Below are 25393 nucleotides of genomic sequence, written 5' to 3'. Positions count from 1 at the left end.
GGGGTAGGTAATCACCTTGTTCTCTAAATTTCCTATCTTTGAGTATGATGTCATTAAGTCGTATAGATTCGTGTGACACAAATCTAGTTATCTAGATTTTCTTCGCCTGCATAACTTATGTCATTTACGTATTTTGAGGCGTTCTTCCATCACCTTATGTGTCACCTACAGTTAGATTTGAGTTTTTCCTATATCATTAGATAACATTTTTAATGCTAATCATTTTCATAACTCATTCGCAAAAATCCAACCGCTAACAAATCGGGAATCTTAGTTTTAAGTTTTACGACGCAGTAGGACATGATGGGTATTTTATAAAAGATTTGGGCTTGGGCCAAAATTCATTTTTCCACCCAACCCATGATATTTACACCCCACCAACCATCCCATTTAACCTCGTGCACCGACCCATTCACTTCATTGTCCCGAACAAAATTAGATCTGACCTAAATCGATCCCAGTGCGAATCGCGCCGATTCAAACCTAAATCCACGCGCGACACTCGCCTTCATCAAAACAAACCTTCTCCAACTTTTTACAGCACCTTTCCCCCATCATTCCATACTTAAACCCCTACCCGTATTCAAATTTTAACCACACCATGGCTCGACCAGCAAAAATCTTGCCGGAATTCGCATTCAACGTGGAGCAATTCCAGCCATATTATGGTACTGAGATGCGTGCTAGAGGATGGGATAGAATGTGGTACTCCACTGATGAGTCCTACCATGAGGATTTGGTGTTGAAATTTTATCATTTTAAGATAACAACTCCGACAGGGAGGCTATTTGTGAACTTGGAAGGAGTTGAGGTGGATGTGACGCCTGAGCTCCTCGCAACCATCACTACGATACCCGCTAAACAAAGTCACCTTGACCTTACAGAGATCCCATTTCGATGGAGTGCATCAGTTGATGCTAGAGACACTGCTCGAGGGTCGATACAACGATCGTTCTCACTGTGCTAGGCAACAGTTGCTTAAGATTAACCAGCTGGCTGTGACGTAGTGGCTGGGCAAGAACATATGTGCCACCACAAAGCCCAGTGACATCAGCTTGTTGTTCTTGCACGTCCTTTGGATTTTGCAAAACAGGAGGTATGGTTTTTGCCTCATTGATTTTCTGCGTGAAGAGCTTATGGCTGTAGGTAATACTACTGCACCCCCTACCTATTTTAGTTACTAAAATGATGTTATCTTGGGGTTGCATGCTGGAGTCCAATAGGACTCATGTTAAGCTTCACTCAAACACAAAGGCATATAGTAACTGTGTCCAAAGGAATTAGACACTGCCTGAAGAGAGAGCTGATGGTATAGATGAGGATGAGGATGAATATCCTGTTTGTTTTGCTGAGAATGCTATGGAGCGTGCTTCTTCTAATTTTGCATGTTTTTCACTACTCCATAGCGGGATGCGTACACTTTATGATCATCAACGAACCTTATCTACGCTCTGTGAATCAATACAGAAGCACCAGGGTTCCATTCAACGCCAGCACCACAACTTAGAGCAGAACATTCAAATCATAGCTAACAACCACGCTGACATTCTTAATTCTATAGAGAATATGGAAGAGGCGCATATAGCTTTTCAGGCCGAGGTCTTCAGACGTTTTCCCTAGCCAGGAGGTTCACCTTCTTCTTCTGATTCTTGACGTGAGCGTCGTCGTCGTCGACCGTCTGATGGTTCTGGACCATCTTCTTCCCAGTGATAGATTATTTCTTTTTAGATTTGTTGTGATGCAATTGATTTAGATTTATTTTTGTTTTGTAATAACTATTTAATTTTTGTACTTGTTTTCAGTACTTCAGTTTAATTAATTATTAATTTCATTTTTAATTAAGTAGTTAGTATTTATTTGTTTATGTGATTGCTCTATTATGCACGTATAATTAAATTCAATGCATGATTAATCACATATTATTTTTTCTACCATATAGTTTCTGTTGTAATTCAGCATGTTTAGGTATTTTACTGAACTATTACATGAACCCCCTCTCAAATTGTTTGGGGGTGGTATATTTTAAATTTAGCACAATGTATGTGCACATACGAAATTGCATGCCTTATTCACATTTGTATGGGCTTTGATATATAAACATGGGATCCATATTGCTGCTGCTGAAGTTTTTTTTATGAAGGAGCTTATGTGGGAGCTAGATTTGATGTGGGAGTTGATGTGGGAGACATAGGAAGTTCTGGTGATGAAGTTGATAAGGTGTTTTGTACTGGTGATTGGTTTGGTCCTACAATTGATACCAATGCAGGGTATAACAGTTATGATTCATCTGATGAAGAAGATGAGGATTTTTAGATTGAAGAAATTGTCATGGATGAGGACTCTGAAGGTTTTGTAACTGGTTTGGTTGATGGGGAGAAACACTTCAATGAAATTGATGAGGGAGTCCTTATTGACAGTTTAGGGAAAATAGGTTCAAATTTGTTTGAAAATGAGCAAAATGAAGATGGAGATAATATTCCCACAGTTTGGCAGCTGGTGAAAGGAATGGAGTGGAGAAACATGGAAGAGTGTAAGAAGTTCTTCAAAGCATATGGAATTGAGAATATATTCAATTTTAAGCATAACAAAAACGACAAAATGAGGTACAGAATTTGGTGTTGTAATGAAGGAATAATGGGAGAGGAGTGTCAGTTTGGTACATGTGGTTGGTATGCTTGGTGTAGTGCTACACAGGATCACCATATTGTGAAGTTGAGGAAGTTCAATGACACTCACACTTGTGAAGAAGCTGGCAAAGATGATAAGTATAAGCAAGCTAAAGCTCTTTGGGTTGTTGATGAGCTGGAAGAATATGTTAGAGATCATCAAATAGTAAGCCTGTTGATATCTATAATGAGATTTATCATAGATATGGGGTAAAGATTTCATACTTCATTGCTTGGAAATCAAAGGTGCGGATGTTAGGGAGAATTAATGGCAATTATGAGCATAGCTACAACATTGTGAATGAGTTAAAAAGACAGATTTTGAAAAGAAATGAAGGGAGTAGAGTGAAATGCGTTAGGGACAAAAAATTTCAATTCAAAGGATTTTTCCTTGCTTATAAAACTTCATTAGATGGTTTTGTTAATGGGTGTAGGCCTGTTGTGGGTTTAGATGGTGCTTTTCTGAAGTGTAAATATGGTGGTTGTGTTTTAAATGATATGTGGTTAGATGCAATGAATGGATTGTTTCCACTTGCAATGTATGTGTGTAGGGGTGAGAACACAAAATCTTGGTGCATGATGTTAGGACTGCTTCAACAATACCTTAACAAGCACCCAGAACAACTCACGTTCATATCTGGCAGACAAAAAGGACTTGTTCATGCTGTGGGGACTAGATTTATAGATACCAACCACAGGTATAAGTTGTTTGTGTATTCACTAATTTATCTAATTTCCCTAATTCCTTTATATATTTACATGTTTTGTTTGTGTTTTTGACAGGTTTTGTTTTAGACATATGTATAATGTATAAGAATTTTAAGAATCAATTTAAGGGTGACCACTTGATGCAGCTTTTTGGGGGTGAAGTGGCATCAAAAGCATACAAAGTTAGTGAGCATGAGCAATTCATGGAGGCATTTGCAAGTGCTGAGAAGGATGGTGTGGACTGGTTAGAGAGAGAGCCTAGGAGAACTTGGGCAAACTCACATTTTGACTTTACTTCCAAGTGTGATGTAGTTACTAACAACTTCAGTGAATCATTCAATACATGGATATTGAAAATTAAAGACAAACCACTGTTACAATTTATAGATAAGTTGATCAGCTCCTAAATGTGCGTTTTATTACCCTTACATTACTGCATTACAACCCTTTTTACATATAATGAAAAGACAACTCATAGTTTTCATTGTCTTTTTTAGGTTACAGAGCAATTCATACCACTTATCATAAAAGCTGCGTCTTAGTGCCATAATAGGATATTTGCAACACGCACCTTTTTTGCTTTGCAACGCTTATTTACCGTTAGTAAATTGCCAACGCTAAATAAGCGTTGGCAATGTTGTAAAGCGTTGGTTTATTTGAGTGAATTTCCGGAATTAATTGCTAACGCTTAAAAAGCGTTGGAGAAGTGTTACAAATCCAAAAAACCAAAACAACTTCGAAATTTCAAAAATAGAGAAACAAAAAAGAAATCGTCGTCGGTATGTCAAAATAGAAAACCTCTCTTTCTCTCTCACAGCCGCTGGGTTATGTTAGGGTTTTCTTATCTTTATGTCCTTTTCAACAAAGAGAAACCTTCATTCTACAGTTCCATTAGACCATTACTGAAAGAAAACACACTTGTGTACCAGAACCACCATATAGATTATAGAGCACGATGAAATGGAGAAAGAGAGACGGGGTTTGGAAGCCACAATATGCAATTTTACCACCCCTTTTTAGTTCTATTTTATAATTTCTAAACCTAGGGTTAGGGGGTTTAGTATATGAGAAATAGGGTTTCTTGGTTTTACTCTATGTTGGCCATTCAATAAACCGTTTTGGTGGTTAATTTTGGAGGAAGTCGGGTATGATTATTCTCATCGGTATGGATTGAAAGAGATGAAAGTTCGACTGCACCTTATCCTTGCTTTACTTGCACTTTCAGATCCTGAAAAATAGTGGATTTGTTCAAATTTGCTCAAGCTCCGTCCTTTCTTCCTAACTTTTCAGTTCTCAAGGTAAGAACTTTTCGTTAGTTTATTTGTTCATTTTTATTGTTCAAGCTCTCACTCACTTGTCAGAGCCGTTGCACCTTCCTCCCTCTCTCAAATTCTCTCGATTTCTCTCCTAAATAGTAAGAGAAAAATCTAACCCCAATCAAGAGTGCCCATCTTCCTATTATGTTTTTTAGGGTAAAAAAAGTTTTGAGTTGAAGAGGGGTTAGGGCTGAATTCATCTATGATCTTTGTTGCTTTGATTGCACTTTTGGGGGTTTGATTTCTACTTCTAGAATTTCAAATTTGAGAAATGTGCCAAGAATCTTGTTGGTTATTATGGCGATGGATGCGAAGAAAGCTATGGTTGCTGAGATTTTGGCATCAGATCAAAACGGGGCCAGGTATGACTTTATTTTTTGATAAATCGTCGTCGACCCTTGTCCCTCTTTCTGTCCTTCAACCCCTCCTCCTCTTTCTGAAAAGCACAAAGTCGAATACGAGGTTCATCGTCTAGTTGTTAATCGCGATCCCAAGTTCACAAACTTTGTCGAGGTTTCTTTCTATCGACTTATTACTTTCAATTTTTATTATTGTTTATTATTTATTAATTCATGTCATGACCTTGCTAGTTTCGCACACACAAGGTTATCTACCGGAGATATGCTGGACTCTTCTTCTCCATGTGTGTTGACATTACTGATAATGAGCAACTACGTAATCAAAGCGCGAAATCTAACTGAAAAAACAGCCCGTATCTCTTTTTCCTCTTACGCTTTGGCCAATGGCGTAAAAAAGAAGAAGAAGAAGAAGACGACGAAATTTTCGGAGATTTCGTTCAAAATTCCAAACGAAATACTGAGGGAGAGGATTGGGGTGATTTCATGGACACTTTTTCACAACCTAAAAACTCTCTTCAATTCGAGAACACATGGGAGAAACCTAAAGGAGCTTTACCCTTATCATTATTTGGTGATATAGAAGAAGAATTACAATCTGACTTGGTCATTAATAGTGTTTCTAATGTAAAGAATGGATCTTGGCCTGGTTTTAATGAAGAGATCAAGGTTGAAAATATTGATGAAGATGATGATTGGGAATTTAAAGATGCTGTATCTGAAACTCTAGATTTTGAAATAAAGGTCGAGAATTTTGTTATATTTTACTGTGAAATAATAAATTACTTGACCTGTTATTTATAATTTATTCCCTTTTTGCAGAAAGTGGACAACATTTTTGATTCTTGGGTCATCCCAGAAACACCACCACCATCTGCAACAGTGACTACAAACAATGTAGTTCAGGTGAGTCATTGACCTTTTGCTTTGGACCCTGTAGTTGTTCTTGCTTGCATTGTTAGTGTAGTTGTTAGAGTAGTGTTATAAAATGTTGTTGTTGTTGTTACATTGAATCTTATATTTTGAAGGTTGACGGGACAATGTAGGAAAGTTTTGAAGGATCTCTATTTGGATTTAGCAACAATGAACGACTTGATGGGGATTGGTTTTTCCATCGGGGAATTCTCAAAATCCTGAGAAGTTGAGAATGGATTTCATTTCGAATCTGGTGTGAGTACCGCCAAGGACTCGTGTTCACATAGTCGACCTCGGCAGATTGCTACTGAAAATGGTCGTATCTGAGTTTGGTTAATGAGGATTATGATTACGATGGGAGTTTTTCTGACTTTAAGGATGCATTTCCAACTCTTGAAGCTTTAGATCGTTCAATTTGAGTTAGATTTATTTGTCGAGATTTTGGATCATTTCTTCAGCAACTACTTCTGTGAGCTAGATTTGGTCTTTAACTTCCACAAGGTACCTTTTCTTTCACTTACTCTTTTGTCTCATCATGGTTTATCACTTCCTCAGTTCCTCACATCCTTTAAATTTCACTATTGTTTTGCATTTAGCCAACTACATGTGATGATACCATTTTAAGTTCATCCATTTCATTATTTTGATAGATTTAGAGATCTATGGTGCAATTTCAGATTTCAAGAATGCACTTTGTTGAAACAAAGTGATAAATATCAAACCCTTGATTTTCTATATATTTTACCGACATATAGGTTATATAGTATGGTATTTTGATATCAAGGAAAATGCAAAATAGTTTGTAAAGATTAGTGGACATATATATTAGAAAAATCAATATTGAACATCTGATATTCTCGTTAAGTCGGGATATTCTCGTTATCTTTCAACATTCTTGTATATCAATATATATGTCTTCCTCGAAGTCATCATCTCTAATAATATCACCCCCTTCTTTTTTCAAAAACCAGTCATGCTTGCATTCGAAAATCTCTTGCGAAAACTGTGTTTGTAGATGGGACGATAGGCTAAGGGTTTATGAGAGAACTTGTAGATAGGGTGAAATCTGAGGAGTGACTTTCAGCCCCCGCAAAGTTTCTTTTGCGAGTCCCAAATGAATTTACTTGTTTACTCCCCGCACTCCAAACAGGTAACTCTAAACATCTAAAGCCAATGTGTGGTTGTTTCCTATACTGAAGCAATATACTGTTGGTGCTAGTTTAAGCTTCTTTCCTTTCCATAGTGTTTCCATCATAACAAACACACCCTAAGACAGCTTCTAAACACAGACTCAAAAAAAGCACCACAAACAACGTTACTCTCATGGCAATTTCTACTTCACTATCTCTCCTTCTCCCTCCTTCTCATAAACACTTGCATATAAATAACAACTCCATTTTTCATAACAACTCACACTTTCCACTCATCTCAATCAAACCACCTCAGAACTTCAGCTCAAAACTCTCTCTAACCACACCATTTAATAAACCATTTACTGTTTATAGTAGAAGGAATACATTTCATAGTAAAAGAGTTGAATGTTTATCATCATCAAAAGAATCAGGAGGAGGAGTTAGTAGTGAGAGTATTAAGGGACCAGTCATTGTTGGTTCTGCAATTACCGTTGTTTTCTCTGTCGTGAATTGAGTTTTATATAAACTTGCTCTTGTTCCTATGAAGGAGTACCCTTTCTTTCTTGCTCAATTCACCACATTCGGGTAACTCTTTTTTACGTTGTTTTTTATTGTAGTGTAAAATTGTTTGTGCACCAATGTATATTTGTGCTCATGAGATTTGTTTAAGTTTTGGGACTTGGGTATTTTTTTCTTTGGTTGTGAAAATTAAGTTTGAGTGTATTTGGTTTCATAGACACTAGATTGTACAAAGTGTATTTGTATCAAGGTGGGAATTGGAATGTTGGTTAAGATAAATGTTGCACTGCCCTTTCACTAATGTTTTACTTCTTATATGCAGGTATGTTGGTATATACTTTTCCATCTTGTTCGCAAGATATTGTCTTTGGACTTCGTGGCGAAGGAAATGCTATCCCTTCCCAAATCTTCTTTTGTGCTAATTGGTATTCTAGAAGCCCTTGGACTTGCTTCTTTGGGATGTCTGGCTGGAGGTATATCTGAAACTTAGATCGTAGTTAGTATTACACTTAGGCGAGGCATTCACGATTAAGTAGAGATCATTATTCAAATTCAATGCTTCGGAACGAACTGAAATGTATATTCCATTTTGTTCCTGGGGTTTATTGATACAAGTGAAACTTTGCTTTTATATAAGTCGGATATCGAGCACCATAAGCAAAGACTGTGTTGTTCTCCTTTGTTGAGCTTTTAAAGGGGTGGAAAGGTACAATTAGTTGGTGCATTATTAATTTTTTGTGTACTAATGAGTTTTGCATACCCCTTTTCAGCAATGCTTCCAGGACCAGCTATACCAATATTAAGTCAGGTGATGTTGATTTGTAAAGTTCAATTCACTTTCTTCCAATTTGCAAAGAAGACTTAGATAGTAACATACTCATTATGACCGTCAAAGAGTACCTGAGCTCCATCTTCATTTTATGTTTTTAGCTCTTAAAAACTGGCATAATTGTTTATACTCTTACCTTATTACGAAAATGATAATCCCTCATTCTTTTATTTTGTTACCTCATTCTTTTGGCTTATCAGTCTCTCTCATATTGGGATTGCAGACATGTGTGATGTGTCGACCATTGTAATAAGTAGTTTATGAAGTTGTTATCAGGAAAGAAGGTTATTTGTACAATTTTATGAAAGGACACGCAAACAAGTGCGTGTCTTGGCGAATATTAGAGAGCTTTCAAATGTAGGAATCGTTTATCATGCATGTCTACTTTCCCATGCAGTTTAGTAGGTATATTGATGACTTCCTTGTTTATTGTGAGTGTAGTGGATCAGACGAGGGTCAACTGCTATCTAACATCGACATCATATGGCCTAGACTAATGATAGCTTCATCTGCATTTCAAGCAGGTGCATCCATTATTAAGGTTGCCATTACTAACACACTCTCTCGGCATCTATACAATAATTGTTTTAGAAAAACTGTGATCCATTTCTTTTTCTCCATCGAATTTGTCTTCATTGATGCAGCTAAACGCCTCAAGGTATTTATTCTTTTTTCACTTCCCTCTTTCTTTTGTTAATTATGCCTATTGGCACCATGTTAATCTTAAAAGTGAACTGGTCTTTCCGGACTGGTTTTGTTAGTAGTGAAGTGTTTCTTTTGATGTTGTCTTTGTTAGACTTCCTTGTTAATCCCGTATTAATATATTGCGGGGAAAACCTCTTGACATATTTGTTGTTAATTCTTTTGGATCCGGCTTCCGGTGATCCTTGAAACTCTTTCGCTTTTGAATATTTTTTTTTGCCCGTTCTCGTCCGGAAATCGATTTGTAGGCGATATCGATATTGATTGTTGCCCTAATTTGTTTTTCCTCTCATAAGTGACAAGCCCGGGCCTCTAATTGCTTTCATGATGTTCAAATTCTTGAGTCACCCAGAGTTTGGACTAGTTTAGTAAGAACCCCTTAGTGTTGATGCTATGCTCTTTTCTCATAAAAGGTCGACTAGCCGAAGTCGTTTAATACCAAAATATGTTTGCCAACTTTGTATGGGAACCTACTGTTGTTAAGGTATTCAATGTTCTTTCCCATGTTGCTTTGTTCGGTTTCTTTTTACCTACATTGGTCGTGATTGCAAATGTCTCGGATAAATGCTATAAATGCGACAACAGAGGCAAAATTTTGCCTAATTCTAAGTGTGGGACGAGACCGTGAAGAACCCAAAGGTAAGGTTTTCTCCAGCTAGTTGTATGGCATTTGTAGTGTTATCTATCAAACATGTTACACTTTCGGCCAAAAGTTCGTCTTCATATCCCAAGAGTTCAGGTTGTTCAAATACATTTATTTCTTTTTCATTCCAATCGTGCCATCATTGGTAGTCACGGTGTTTTTAATTTTTTTTACATTGTTATTTTCTAATGGCTATTCATTGTATTGATAATCCAAAATGAGAGTGCACAAGGAGATGCTACGCTAGAGCGATGGGTTGGCGGGCGTGGCGGGCAGGTTTCGTGGCGTGGAAGGGGAATCTTGAAGGCGTTGAGCTTTTGGGTTTGAAGATGCCAAGGACTTCCTAGAGTGAAAGGAAGATTTTGAAAGCAAGGGTGGTTTGTTTCGTGGGAAGTTTGCTTTCTGTCCTTAATTTTGTTTGCTTCAGTTTGGAGTGAGTTTGTAGCTATATATATATTTGTCTAAACCATTCTTGTATTCATTGGATTCTTGTATTCATTGGTTATTGTAGGTTTAGATGGTCTCGCTACAAAATATGAGAATTTTTTTTTTTATTAGCAACCCATCAGCAACGGTTTATAACCGTTACAAATGAATTTTAAATTATTTTTTTTAAAATTAACTAACAACTTTGCAACGGTTACAAACCGTTGGTAAAAATTTTAACAAATTACCAACGCTTAAAAAGCGTTTGTGAAATTTCTGTTTGCAACGCTTTTTAAGCGTTGGAAATTTTTTTTTGTAACGCTTTTTAAGCGTTGCAAATATTTCCAACACTTTACCGACGCCATATTTTCAACGCTTAAAAAGCGTTGCAAAAATTATTAGCAACGCTTTTTTGCCGTTGCAAATAGCCTATTATGGTGTAGTCCACCAAAAAGAGCTTTATTTACGCTTATTATGAAAACTCGAAGCTGCTATGAAAAAGTGTTGAAAAAGTCAAAGTCAAAAGTCAAGAACTCCAAACCAGAGAGCTGAAAGTCAAGTCCTTAACTCAGAAGACCAGAGATAGATTTCCTTGACACAAAAGAAAGCTTTCTCTAAACCTAGCTCGATCAAGAAGAAAAGAAAAAGCAAAAGCATAAAACAACATGAGAGCTGTCTTGATTAGAGAGGAAAAGGGCAAATAAGTCTTTTGTAAAAGAAGGGGTATAAGAACCAAAAGTTAGGGAGAGAGAAGGCACCTAGACTTATTCTAGTGTCATGTAGGATTTATTTTCTAGTCATTTACATTTTGTTCTTCATTTTCAGTTTCAATCAAGTTCTTTACTTTTTGTTCTCAATCAATCAATCTTTTCATTACATTGTTGTTCTTTCTTTCAAGCAATCATTTCATTTCTTCCAAGTTATGTTTCAAATCACTTAAACAGCTTAGACTTTTCAAGCTTTTTCAATACAATAGAGTTAACCAACACAAGTTCTAAAACTAATAGAATCTACATTCCTTCCTTCTAAAACTCCCAACCATTCAAGCTCCAAACAATTTATGTTGAACCTCACACTCAACAACTTTGAAATACTTAACCACAAACCAACTTCAAATGGCGCCGCAGTCATGGATTGAAGGAGCAAGGATGCTTGGTTAAGCATCTAAGGAGGGAAGCATCACTCTCACCTTTTCACTTCTTATTTTTCTAATTTTCGTTGATTTATTTTGTTATTTTTCATTACTGATTTACTTTTTTGCAAATCCAAGTTCAAGATCAACATGCTGGAAAGGATTTGAAGCTGCAACTGGTGGACGGAGCAACTTTGACAAAACCAAACGCGTGATCGCATCCTACTCGGAGCGCGACCGCCTAGCTACCTCCACACAGTGATACCTGATTTTGTCACAGTTCAGTTGTTTTTCGTGTGTGGTTGTACTGTGAAACTCGGATTTTGTAATTGAGTAGTATAAATCAGTGGACTTGTTTGTAATAGATAGATATAAAGAAAAAGAAAAAGAAAATGGAAAAAAATAGAAAAAAATGAGTTTTTGATGAGTTATTTAGATTGATATGAGTGGAACACTTGGTTGAAATTGAGACTTACCCAGAGTTAGAGTTTTCATTGCCTTGGGAAGTTCAAGTGTGCAAGGCGAGTCGTGAATAATTCGCTCTCGCACTTTGAATCAACTTGGTAATCAACACTCTAATTACGTTTATCTCTAGTTAATCTAGGTAATCTATCTAGTTTAGTTAATCTATTAGATTTATTATTAGTGTTAGTTTACTTTTGTGTTTTGGGCCCTTGAAGGCAAAGTTATTTAATTATTAAAAAGCCCACAATCCAGAGCTTTTCCAGTGAACCTTTTTTGTAACTAAAACAAGAAACGCTCGAATGGTTGGGACTGATTCTTAGATCACGCGCCAACTAACGTCACCTTCTCCTCAAGCAGCGTGTAAGCACGTCTTGAGAGGCAAATTCTAAACCTCCTCGAAGCCCATGTAAGAGGATACCTTGTGTGTTCAAGCAAGCTTACGTGATTGTTTGAATTTTAATTTTCGCACAACAATTTACATTCACGCATAAAGCTGAACCCGAGCCACATAACAACCATTGGGAAGTAATGCCCCAATGTAGATAAATCGGACGTTGCTTGGATTTTTGAAGCCCTAGACCAAAAAAATAAATTAAAATCAATCAACTAGAGCCCAAAGTAGTCACACTCCTCCAGAAAAAGATAAAAATATAGCTACGAGGATTTAGAGTAATCAGTTACCAGATTCCAAAGGACCAACTACCTTCCTAACTCCCCTCCCTAGATTCAATGTGAGTGAGATTCTTGGTAGCACACCACTTGGTGAAGTGACTGCCTACTCTTCTGAGACGTGTAGTAGAGCCATCCGAATCTTGTGCCCAATTGTTCCTTTGAACAGGGCATAGTAAATTATAGACCAAGCAAAGTTTTCAAAACTCCATACTTGCAAAAACAAATTTCGATTGCTTGAGCATACTTTGCATCGTTTGCACATGTTAGGATAGTTTTGCTTTCTTGTTAAAAGTGCATGATATTGCGTTCAGGCACTACAAGTATTACAGAGAATAAAACTTACTCACATAGGAGAGCACGTCATCCTAGACAATCTCTAATCTCTCATCCTCCACCTACTAAGATGGCCAACGAAGTAGTGCAAACTGAAGAGCCTCTCTCCAACTTCTAGACACCGTTGCAAGATGGGCCTCCATCTTATATACGACTCACACCGCTCACGAGTGACTTCCGCATTCCATCAAACATGTTCAATCTTCTACCCATATTCCACGGGTTTGAACACGAGTTACCGTACGAACACCTATGCCGGATACATGAAGTATGTAATATTTTCCACCATACGGGCGTCACCGACAATCAAGTAAAGCTATGAGTGTTTCCTTTCACTCTAGCTGGTAAGAGTCACATTTTGCTTCTTTCTCAGAAACCCAATTCTTTCGATACATGGGAAAAGGTTGTGTTCTCCTTCATGAAGAAGTATTTTCCGCCAAAAAAAACAGAAGAGATAAGAAGAAATATTCAGTTCTTCAGACAGAGTCCGAGTAAGACATTTTCCGAAGCATGGGAAAGATTCTCTGACCTACTCCATTCAAGTCCATAAACTAGAAAAATTCACTCTTGTCCAATGTTTCTTCAAAAGTCTTCTCCAATAACACAAAGTAACCCTCAACATCATGAGTAATGGTAATTTTTTGGATAGAGGTGCAACCGAAGCCTTAACCTTTCTTGAAAACTAAGTTGAAAAGAGTACCCATTGGGGCAATATAAACAATTCCAGAACAGCCCAACCCAGTACATCTAAGACAAGTGGTATTTTTTAGGTGAAAGCAGATTCTGAAATCAAAACTTTAATCGAAACCCTCACAAAGAAGGTAGATGCCCTCACAACCAAACGAAAAGACCAAAACCCTCATCCTGTCATGAACATAAATACCTCACCATGTAATTTATGTTTAAACTTAAATCATATAGATGCCACCTGTCCTTTGACACAAACCTATCATCAATTCAAAAGGAAGAAATATGTGCTTTCAATGTACCAAACTTTGCATGGACTAATATTCCACAAACCCAACCGCCTCCAGGTTTCCACAAACCACCAAACACATTCAGACAAGGACAAGGTACCTATATCAATCAGAATAGAGCATTGCTTCTATCCCAGTTAAACCAGAACTACCAAAACCCACCTATCAACAACCAAAGAGACCTAGTTCCCATTACACCATCAACTAGTATCCCAACAGATAAGCCCACCGAAATAATGTTATCTGTCATGCAACAACAAACCCAAATCTTAGCATCCATGCAACAATCTCTAAACTTGTTAGCCCAAGACAAAACCCAAAAAGGTGTGTTTTCAGGACAAGCCATTCCAAACCCTAAACCTATAAACATAGTCTTTGAAGCAACAAGTGACGTGAGCGAAGATGGAGCCCTAAAAACTCTTTCATGATCATCTTATCTACAAGGATTAAATCTACTTTTCCCCGATATATTCCTTCTCCATTCCATTCCACCTTTCGCTTTTAAGGGAATACATCAATAAGGTGACTGGACCCTCCATTTGGAGTGTGTGGTTGTAAGTGTTGGAGCCTTAGTCCACGTATATCTCGCATATTCTTTGTAAAACATGTTTTACTCGTTGTTTGAGTAAGTGTGAACCTGTGGAGCGAGTATACAATTTTCTTTTTCTTTGTTTTATATTTTTTTTTTCAAAACAGTTGTTTTCTCTGTTCTGTTAATGCTAGATTCTCGATACATCAATAGTTATGTGATTTTCCAAAAACAAAATGGGCAATGGATTTTACACGGACCAACCCATAGAAAAACGCAATCCAGGGGCAGTTTGATATTAGTTTTTCTTACTAAGCGTCGCCTATATCACCTCGCTATTCGCACGGGTCAAGACATTCCATGTCTTGCGCAGTAAATCCCCCAACTCGCGTAGCTGAAGCTCTGTCTGTCTAGATTGTGTTTGCCCCATAACCGACATGAAAGTTGTTTGAGATTACCTGTTATGGTTTGTTTTTCAAAATTAGCGTTTAGAATTACAATTTTTGAGTATGAGTATCTTAAAACATCTCTCCATAGTTTTCAAAACTAGAGGATATAAAAATGAAATGCCCCAGAGTAATCAAAATAATACTGGATTCACGTATAATTTTATCTTCTTATCAAAACCTCTATATGGTTAGAGATATCTTTTGTTGAGAAAACCAACTGTAAAAAAAAAAAATAATAATAATAATAATAATAAACGAGTCATCTCCAAACGAGAATTAAACAAAATAAAGTAACCCAAAGTGATATTATTCTCTATTTAATTCTATCTTTTGTCTCCACCTCTCTATTTGTCTCGAGAATCTGACGTTAAAAGACTCAAACTTGTACAAATTTTCAAAATTCTTCTTTTCCCACAAAATCTTTCCCCCTTCTCAATATCTCTCTTTCTAAAAACCTTCAAAAGCTTTCAAAAATGTCATGTGTAACAAAGAAAAACCCTCCACCTAGCAAGACTAGATGGATAAGTTTCAATGATCATGTGCAAACACTTCCTAGAGAACTGCAGCTAAAGATATGGATACATATACCGAAAATCATCCCTGGTTTAGGTAAAAGTGCATACGCACGTAAGAGACGAACTATGAGAGAAAGTTGGTGCTCAAACTGTCAAACACCAACTTGTCCCGGTTTTCAATCTCATAGTGAAAATTTAGTTTTCAAGGTTTTTATATGTCAGCCACCTGTACACAGAGCACAGTTGAAGAGAGTAATCCAACCATCTTGTTGGGATTGACTCAAGTTTTCAAAAACTTTAAGTCTTGGGGATCTGACTTAAAACGACCCACCTTTTAAATTTTCAGTCAAAACTATTTCAAAACCCAAAAAAATTAATTAAAAATTTTCCTTCTTTTGTTTGTATATATTTCCTTCTCGTTCTTTCCTGTTCTTTCCTTTGTTTGTTTTTCACCCACTGTTGGATGTGAGTGTATCCTATATCTTTGCATGGCATTTTCGATGCTTATTGTTTTGGTACCTCACGGGTCAAAATCAGACACTAGTAACGAAGCATGGATCGGCTTTTGAAGTTGGCAAGGCACTAAGGACATGATCGGAATTACTTGATTTCATTTGGGCTTGGGCCAAAGATTCGATTAACTTTAAAAGGCATGTGCTCGCACGTGCCATCAATCCTTTCTATAGGTCGCGGCCGCCCAACCAACATCATCGTCCCCAACCTTCCAAACCCCTAGCCACACTAACCAGGCACGCATTCGTCCCTCATAAGCTTGCGACCGCCCACCCACCTATACACACCACCACTCCATTTTTTCATAGCCTGCTCCATTTTCAACCCCCATTCCAGCTAAAAACCCCAATTTCATCAATCCCTACTCTAAATGGTTCGAGTTTTAAAAATCGTGTCGAAGCAAAATTTTCAAAACCTCTTCAATTCCGATTTGTTTGAAGTGCACTTCAAGGTGGAGATTAGAAGAAGAGGATGGGAATCTTTGGTTTTGTTGGAAGGTGCAAGTTATTCTCCCTCTCTCACTCTTTCATTTTATTACCACATGCAACAAGGGGAGGATGAATGCGTCATGGTTGTCAGGGAAGGACACATGTTTGATCTAACTAAAGAGGTAGTGAGTGCAGCTCTGGGGATTCCTCTAAAGGTCTATACTCAAATGGAACAGTCACCAGACGACAAGACCATCGATGTGATAATGGCAAAAACGCTTCTTGAGGGTAGGAAAAACCCCACGTCACACTACGCGTTTCAGAGTTCGCTACGAAGGAATCAATTGGCGGTATCTCAATGGACAACCTTCAACTTGATAGGCTTAGCCAAGCCTTCTGATATCGGTAAGTCGATACTCCACATCTTGTAGGTTCTTTAGGAACATAAGAATAGCTTTTGCATCGCCACCTTCGTTTGGGAGCAACTCTACAAACCCAAGAGGTCCACAGCCCCTCTACCAGTGTTGGTCACTAGGATCATGCACCACTGGGGGTTCGATGCTACAGACACTTTAGTGGAGGTAAGAAACACTTCTATAGGTCCTATCTATGCCCACTGCATCCAAAAACTCTAGCATCCACCTACCGCCAGAGCCGCATAGCAAGCACGTCCTACCGAGCCAGTGGATTACTTCGCTAAAGGTGCCACTCGACAGTTTACTTCACTGAAGGTGTCACTCAAACGGAATTCACTTCCTCCATGAGGGCCAGAGAATTCTACACCAGCACATCCATCACCTTAGGCAAGGTCAGCAAAATATTAGCGGCTTAGCAGAACCTTAGAGAGGACCAACAGTCTTTCCAGCAAGAGCAGCAATGTTTCCAGTTCAGTGTCACTAGAATACTGCAGAGCATTAGAGATGTGCTCCCGCATAGCGATAGACACGCTAGGACCCGTCGTCAAGGAGAAGGATCTTCTCGACGTCTTGAAGAGTCACGCACAGATTCTTACTAGGCAGCTCCCTAATATCCATATAGATAGTTTATAGTTTATGTTTTGATTCAGTTTATTTTCTGTTAAGCACTTATAACTATTAGTGTAATTTTAATATTGTCTGCTTGTTTTATTTTGTTTTCGTATGGATTGGGTATATGAGTAGAAGGTAACACAAATACATCGTGCCAAAATTTTCCATTTCTCTATTTTTGCACTTCATATGTTTTCAAAAACACAAAAACCCAAAAAAATCATATTAGAATAATTATCCTTAGTATAATAAACCATGTTTTCTCGTTCTATATCAAACAACCCACGCCCCAAACTTATTTGAGGGTGGCCTATTTTCATCATAAAGAACAGAATACAAGTGTAATGCCATTTTTGCTCATGTTTATATGGTAATCGCTTTCCTTTTCTCTTCATACTTTGAGGACAAAACATATTTCTATTTGGGGATAATATAATAACATTTTGCAAAAACTAGGCATTTTCTATAGTAGATATAATAGTATATTTCTTTCTTTCTAAAAAAAAATTCAAAAAAGATCAAAAATATTTTTCTGTTTAGTATTAAAAAGTCTTGTTTCCTTTTTCTATGATGAATAAAAAGTCTAAAAGTCTCATTATAGCAATAGAGTAAGGACTTGTCCTTCGTACTTAGACTAATATACGTACAATAGTTCCGCATCTTTTCATAAATGGCATGCATAAGCGTTTGATTGTATATAACAGTGAGTTTCCGAGGCCAAGGTTAGAACAATTGAGTTAGAGAAAGGGAGTAACTTAGCTTGCTCTAACTCTACTATCCGGTGCACCTCAGTTTAAGGATTTGACTATTTTTAGTTTTCTCCTTCAGGTCAAGCCGTTTTTTTCAAGGTTTCTTTCCTTTTTTGTTATGTTTGACCTGCCTGACCAATCCCTTCTCGCCATCCCCTCTCCTTTTTCTGTTTTCTAAAGAGATAGATCAGCTCCATCCCTCCATGATACTAGCCTCTATTTTATTTTAATGGTTGATCTACCTTCTTCCCCCTCAAACCCCCCTTCCACCACACATGTTTCTTCTAGTCTGCGTAACCAAGGCTCATGGACCTCTCTTTTTAGAGGAGGGTCCAATAATACAAACACTTCTTTGAGAAGTTTTGAAACTCATTGAGTTGATGTAGTAGCTGAAATACCAACTAGTATTTTGGAGCAAGGAGTATCGTTTTGGAGTGATTATGTCGTTGGCTTTTTTGTTGAGAAAAGGCTTCCATTTCCTTTGGTCAAATCCTCTCTGGCTAGGTTATTGAAGATTAAAGGTAACTATACAATATCAACGGATAGAGAATTGTTCTATTTCAAGTTTAATCTGGATGAAGATAGAAAACAAGTTTTGGAAGCGGACCCCATCTTCATTGCCGGTCGATTATTTGTTGTTCGATAGTGGACTCGGGAAGTTAAAGCTCAGAGGCATAGGATCACAAAACTTCCCATTTGGGTTAAGGTCATGGATTTGCCAAAAGAGTTATGGACTGATGATGGTCTGTGGTATGTAGCGAGTTTGATTGGGAAACCGGTTAGTATGGATGAGGCTACTGAAAGCAAGAACCAGACTCACTTATGCCAAGATTTGTCCTTATGCCAAGATTTGTGTTGAGGTTCCGATTGATTTTTCCTATAGGAGCCCTATACCAGTGAAAATGGGGGATGAGGTTATAGAGCTCGCGCTTGAATATCCTTGGGTACCTGTATCCTGTACAAGGTGCAAACTGTCTGGGCATAAATACTCAAACTCTCCTTCCCGTCCAAAGCAAGTTTGGAGAGCCAAAACTACAAACAATGAGAGTACTGCTCCATTCATGGGGAAAGAACATGACAAGAAGACAACATGACAGATGGGGGTTCAAACTATGCAGAGTGTGAGGATGGTGAGTCATTGGAAATAAGTAATACTGGTCTTTAGATAGTGCAGTATGTCCCACCAGAGCAGATAGAGATGCCAATTCAGTTGGAGGCCCGACAAAGATTACTTCCTGTTACTCACAGAATCGCTAGAAATACCCAAACTTGCCTTGAGATTGAGGAGGTCCAAGCTTAAGCTGCTATCAAAAGTGCACATTACAATGCATCTACTACCCAGTCACAAGAAAAAAAGGTAGAGGCTAAAGGAAGACTATCTAAATGAGCACAATGTTTTTCAAGCTCTTGCTGAGAGTGAAGAGGAGATTGAAGATGATATCTCGGAAGGTGTCCCTATTAAATATTTCAGTGATCATGAACCTCCTAGGGAAGTGGTGACAAAAGCTAAAAGTCGTGCTCAAAAGAGAGTTGTTGAACTTGAAAAAGAATGTGACTCTTATAGAAAATAGAAGAATAAGGAAGTGCATATCTATGAGAAGAAGAAAAGGGGTAGACCCAAGGGGTCGGGGATAAAAAAACATTAAATGGGTTCGATGATTAAGTTTTGCGCTTGGAATATAAGAGGTCTAAAGGATCTCAAAAAAGCGGCTGGAATAAATAAGTTCATTTTGGAAAATAAATTGTGTCTCGTGGGTCTGTTGGAAACAAAGGTTAAGGAGGCAAAGAGTAATGCTATCAGCAGAGTATGTGCACCAAGCTGGCAGTTTGGAAACAACTATGGTAGCAATATGAATGGAAGGATTTGGATTCTATGGGATCCAAATTTTGTATCGGTTTACAAGATACATGAAACCACTCAATTTATCCATTATAAGGTGACAGTGCATCTTAATTCAACCAGTTTCCTCTCTACATTTATTTATGCCAGGCTTGTTTGATTTAAAAGCTTCAGGCTATTACTATACTTGGACTAACTATGGTTCTGGAACAAATAGGAAGTGGTCAAAGATTGACAGAGTACTTGTGAATTTTGAATGGTCGAGTGTGTTTGTTAATGCTTCAGCAGAATTCCTATATCAAGGCATCTCTGATCACTCTCCTATGTTGGTGCATCTCATGGACTTAGAAAGGGGTAAAGTTATGTTTAGATTCTGTAACTTCTAGGCTATTCATAACAAGTCTAAGGCGGTTGTTTAGCAAGTGTGGGATACTGAAGTGGTTGGATGTCCTCTTTATATTCTGGTGCATAAGCTGCAGCTTCTCAAAGACAAATTGCGTGGATGGGCAAAGACTTACATGTCAGACATTCACATTAAAACAGAAGCGCAGCTAGAGCTAAATTAAACAGTATACAGTGGGAGCTACAACAGAACCCTCTGATGCTCAGTTATGTGAAAAGGAAAAAAATAGCTAGAGCTAGTTTATGTAACTTGATAGAGATGGAGTATATGGATTTAAAATCGAGGGCTGAGAACGACTGGCTTGATTATGGGGATAAAGGAAACTCTTTTTTTCATCAAACTATCAAAGAAAGGAAAAATAAAAATTACATTTGGTCAGTGTCAGATATGTATGGTGTAAAACATGAAGGGGTTGCCCAAGTATCAAATGCTTTCCTTTCTTTTTACCAAAGGCTCCTGGGTGTCCAATCCCAAGCAGTGTGCACTAAAGAATTGCTACATGAGATTCCTATGAGAGATGTGATTGATCAAGCGACTGCAAATTTGCTCTTTAAAGACATTACAGATGAAGAGATTATGAAAGCCCTTTTTTCCATGGATGATGCTAAGGCTCCAAGTCCAGATGGTTACACAACTTTCTTTTTCAAGAACTCATGGGACATAGTGGGCAGTGATTTCATAAATACAATTCAATCTATATTCAGGCTTAACAGAGTACATAAAGGTACAAATACTACTTTTATTTGTTTAATTCCTAAAAAGCCCATAGTTTCTCATGTTAACGAGTATAGACCGATTGCTTGTTGTAATGTCACTTACAAATGCATTGCCAAGATTTTAAGTAACAGGATGAAGCCTCACTTGGATCAGTTGATTAACCTCAATCAGTCGGCCTTTATCCCTATAAGGTGCATACAAGATAACATCCTTCTTGCTCATGAGCTTCTCAGAGGCTACTAAAGGAAGCATGGGCCCCAGAGAAGTACAATCAAAGTTGATGTTCAAAAAGCTTACGACTCTGTCAGTTGGGAAACCTTATGTCTTGTTCTTAAAAAGTTCAAGTTTCTAGCAAAGTTTCTCTTATGTCTATCCATGTGTTTCACCTCTCCTTATTATTCTCTCTTGGTAAATGGAAGCCCATATGGGTATTTCCTAGGCAAGGAGATCCTCTATCTCCCTACCTCTTTGTGTTGGTTATGGAACTGTTGGGAGGTCTATTAAAGCAAGGTTTTCTCTCTAGAAGTATTGTCCCGCATTCAAAGTGCAGAAGACTTGCCATTACCTACTTGAGTTTTGCAGACGATGTTCTTCTTTTTTGCAAAAGGGAAGTAGCATCTATCACAGCAGTTAAAGCATCTGCCCATTGATTATTTTTCTTCTCTTACGGGGCTAAATATCAACGCCATGAAAACTACTATCCTTACTGGTAGTATGTCAGAGGATGATGGGTTAGCTCTTGTCGGCCTACTTGGTATTCAGTTGGTTACTCCTCCTATTAAGTACCTTGGGCTACCCTTTACCTCCTCAAGACTCAGCATAAAGGATTGCCTTTGTAACGCCTATATTTTAAAATACGTTTTTATCTATTTAATTAATTAATTTAATTATTTATTTTCAAAATTCGCTGGATTGGATTTGGGATATGCGGGCCGGATTTCTGGGCCCGAGTTTGTGTTGGGCTTGGGTTTCAGACCCAAGTATATAAACATATTGTTCTGGAGAATAGGGTTCTAAGAAAAATAAAATATTAAAAATGGAGGCTAGGCGTTGGGAGCGGCGACATTCGGACTTCGGAGGATTCGGTCGAAAAGGTTACGTCAAGTGAGTAGATATTGTATGGATTTTTATTTTATAAAATCCTTGTTACTGTCTATTTTTCTGTCATGTTGTTAAAGCTTGAAAACTCTGAATTTTTTATATTGAAACTGTTCGAACTGTTGGAACTCGGAAAAATTCGTCAATGGCGGAGTCGCGAGTTCAACAAGAAATCGAAATATTTCTATTTAAACCTTTATTATTATGTTGTACTGTAATACTATGATATTGAGCTTTTGAACTGTCGAAGCTCGGAGGCCGTTAATGGCTGCGTGAGCACGGAGGCGTCCTGTTCATTGTTTGAACTTAAAACTGCTGTAGTTGTTGTTGCTTTGAACTTTTGATTGTTGGATGTCGGGGTTATGTGTTGGATATTGGTTAGTGGTGTTCGATGGGTGGTAAGGTCTTTGCCAAAGCTTGGTGGGAGGCGTTAATGGCGCCGTGGTTGGGCTGTGTTTGGTTTAATTGGTTGTGTTGTTTTGCTTGGTTGGGTTGAGGTTAGGTTGTGATGTCGGATTAAAGGTTGGATTTGTGTGAGGGTCGCCTGTCGGTGGTTGAAGCCATCAATGGCGTAGCGATTTGGTTTGAAGTCGCTACCGGTGCTTACCGGTGAGAGGGAGAGGAACTTCGACTTTGCCATGAATTAAAGATGTGGGGTTTTTCATTTGGAGTAAAACCGCTTAGTTTAATTGGGTGGTCGTGTAGAAGGTGGGGTGGTCGGTTTGGTGCTGGTGGTGGAGGAGAGAAACAGTTGGAGAAGATGACGGCTTGGGCTTGGGCCTGGGTCGGTTTCAGTTTTTGGGCCGGTCTAATTTGTTTGGTTGGGCCCAAAAATCTATTTTAGTTTGGGCCGGTTTTATGTTAAGTTTTGGGCCAGTTCTTTTTGGTTTTGTTTGGGCCCTTTTATATTTGTTTTGTTTAATTTATGGACCAGTTTAATTTAAAGTTTTTGGGCGGGTTTCAGATTCAATTTTGGACCGAACCACTTAACTGTTTTGGGCCGCTTTAATATTGCTTGGGGCGGTCCATAGGACTTAATATAGATCCCAATTGGGTCGGTGTAATAAATAAGTTGGTTTTAGACTTTTCGGGTTCTAAGGTTTGGGCTCTACTAGTTGGGTCCAAACCGTTTCCGTAGTCATGAGCCTATGAGCCATGCACATTGACCTTAGCCATGAACCATGGCTATGACTCTAAACTTGTCGAACATGGAAATGCCAGTTTGACTTTGACCATGCCAGTTTGACTTTGACCATGACGTGTAGACTTTGACTTTGACCGTTGACCTTTGACTTTGGAATGTTGACTTTTTCCTATTTTTCACATATTTAAGAATATGGACAAATATAATAATAAAATATTGTCGAACATCATATAACGTTGTTTGTCATTATCGAATTAAGATTTGACGTGAGTAGTGTGTAAAGCTTATATATATTGGGCTTTGATTGTGGACTGTGGACTGTGGATTGTTTAATTGTGCTACATTATATGTTGTAAATTGTATGGACAAATCAAATGCTAAAATGCTGTGGAAGCTTGTATAAATTTGGTGGTCATTATCTAATTAAGATTTGACGTTGATATTGTGACATTATATAATATGTTGGGATATATTTATATAATGCAATATGTTTGGGAGAAATAAATGTATAAACACTCCATTATTATATATGTGAGATGCTACTATGAGGTAGTATATGATTGGTGAATATTTGCCTACGGGATTGTGGCTTAGTGCAATAATATATTGGCACGTGAAAGAATGAAAATGGTTATGAGATATATTCGAGACATTTCTAAATATTGTGGCTTAGTGCAATAATGTATTTGACATGCATGTGATATAGTGAAACGTTTATGAGTCATAAATGTATGACACCAATAAATTACGAATCTAAAATCCTAGAACCCGACTACCACAACTCATGTGATCCACCTGCGTGGGCGATTTTGATATATAAGATGTTGTATATATATGAGATGTTGATTGACCCATGTGTTGGGCAATCGTGAGCCAAATAGTGGCTTGATATATAAGATGTTGATATATAAGATGTTGTATATATATGAGATGTTGATTGACCCATGTGTTGGGCAATCGTGGCGAATAATGGCTTGATATATAAGATGTTGTATATATATGAAATGTTGATTGACCCATGTGTTGGGCAATCGTGAAATTTAATAGTGGCTTGATATATAAGATGTTGATATATAAGATGTTGTATATATATGAGATGTTGATTGACCCATGTGTTTGGCCAATCGTGAGCGAATAGTGGTTTGATTATTCCGCTCGCAAAATAGAACGAGATGCATAATATTTTATGCCGAATAGTGGCATTACTTACATAATTGCTTCCGTGTGAGGATTTACCGTGTGCGCATCCCGCCGGTGGTGGTTACGCATGCGAGTGGTTCATTATGTAAGGGGAGGCATGTGGATGTACATGTTCGGTTTGGGTAGCGATTGTGGTAGCCAGGGAAACTAGGTAAGACATAGATACGACGTGATTTTAGGGACACACAAAGAAAGTCTAAACTAATATAATTATGGTAATATGTTGGTAAATGATATATCTATAGATAGATGATTGTATATGTTTGGGTCTGGTTAGTAGTTTAGTTAGAACCTAAAACCTCGTGGAGGAACTAAATGTCTTTTATTATCATGGTATGTTGTATTAGTTGTTGGAAGTTAAAGAGCCTCGATGGAGGAACTACCTGCCTAGATTATTGTAATTTTAAGGATGATGTATTAGTCGCGAAAGTTAAAACCTTCGGTGGAGGAACTAACCGCCGTAAGGTTTGTGTATATATATGTATAATTATATGTTGTAGTTTAGAGCTACTCACACCAAAGCATTTTATAATGTCAATCTCGACCGATTGCATGTTTGCTTATTGGGTGTGTTCATTCAATGAACATAGTTGATAAGTTTTGACAGTTTAGTGTTGAAGAAGAGTGGTTGTTCTTGTGGTTTGCATTAGCATTGCATCTCGTGGATTTGTTTTGTTTTCCCTTGAGGTGATATAAATTTCAGTCTAGACAATGTTTTTGTATTTTCATTTGTAAATTTTATTAAAGAGTTATTGAAAGGAGAGTTGTAACCTAATCTTATTTGTGAATCTTTGTCATGAAGAAGACTTTTGTTTAAGTTAAAATTTTATTGGTTTTATTATCCGCATATTTAAAATGTTTATGGGTTTTGGGAGTTGAGAGTCGTCACCCCTGGAGATCGAAGAGTCGAACAAATAATGTTTTTCCAGTGCAAATTAAATTGGGGTGTGACACTTCCTCCTCGATTGGAAGGATTACTTTCGAATAT

General features: G+C 37.7%; 2 protein-coding genes and 1 long non-coding RNA gene across 3 annotated transcripts; all 3 read left to right on the top strand.

Moving 5' to 3' along the window:
- The first annotated feature begins 2328 nt into the window (after nt 1-2328).
- On the top strand, nt 2329-3781 carry LOC147516235 (uncharacterized). Its single transcript, XM_086593193.1, has 3 exons — nt 2329-2876; nt 3101-3219; nt 3450-3781. Exons 1-3 carry the CDS (start codon nt 2329-2331, stop codon nt 3779-3781), a joined length of 999 nt encoding a protein of 332 aa, XP_086449319.1.
- A 779-nt stretch (nt 3782-4560) lies between these two features.
- LOC147516234 (uncharacterized) lies at nt 4561-5416 on the top strand. The gene is made up of 3 exons (XR_015213615.1): nt 4561-4672; nt 4846-5203; nt 5281-5416. It is a non-coding gene; the product is annotated as an uncharacterized LOC147516234 (long non-coding RNA).
- Nucleotides 5417-5447: 31 nt separating this feature from the next.
- Nucleotides 5448-6191, top strand: LOC147516233 (uncharacterized). The gene is made up of 3 exons (XM_086593192.1): nt 5448-5790; nt 5869-5952; nt 6093-6191. The coding sequence occupies exons 1-3, from the start codon at nt 5533-5535 to the stop codon at nt 6189-6191; spliced, it is 441 nt and encodes a 146-aa protein (XP_086449318.1). The 5' UTR covers nt 5448-5532.
- Nucleotides 6192-25393: the final 19202 nt, after the last annotated feature.

The sequence above is a fragment of the Coptis chinensis genome, chromosome 2, assembly GCF_015680905.1.
Source record: "Coptis chinensis isolate HL-2020 chromosome 2, ASM1568090v1, whole genome shotgun sequence".
Classification (NCBI taxonomy): Eukaryota; Viridiplantae; Streptophyta; class Magnoliopsida; order Ranunculales; family Ranunculaceae; genus Coptis; species Coptis chinensis.
The sequence above is the reverse complement of the archived record's forward strand: the minus strand, read 5'-3'. Positions and strand labels throughout refer to the sequence as shown.

Excerpts from the sequence above, each read along its gene's own strand:
- LOC147516235 (XM_086593193.1), top strand. The coding sequence starts at position 2,329 with ATGGATGAGGACTCTGAAGGTTTTGTAACTGGTTTGGTTGATGGGGAG. Across the intron at positions 2,877-3,100 it reads AGATTTATCATAGATATGGG|GCCTGTTGTGGGTTTAGATG; the intron begins GTAAAGATTTCA and ends TAATGGGTGTAG. Across the intron at positions 3,220-3,449 it reads TGCAATGTATGTGTGTAGGG|GTTTTGTTTTAGACATATGT; the intron begins GTGAGAACACAA and ends TGTTTTTGACAG.
- LOC147516233 (XM_086593192.1), top strand. The coding sequence starts at position 5,533 with ATGGACACTTTTTCACAACCTAAAAACTCTCTTCAATTCGAGAACACA. Across the intron at positions 5,791-5,868 it reads CTCTAGATTTTGAAATAAAG|AAAGTGGACAACATTTTTGA; the intron begins GTCGAGAATTTT and ends CCCTTTTTGCAG. Across the intron at positions 5,953-6,092 it reads CTACAAACAATGTAGTTCAG|GAAAGTTTTGAAGGATCTCT; the intron begins GTGAGTCATTGA and ends GGGACAATGTAG.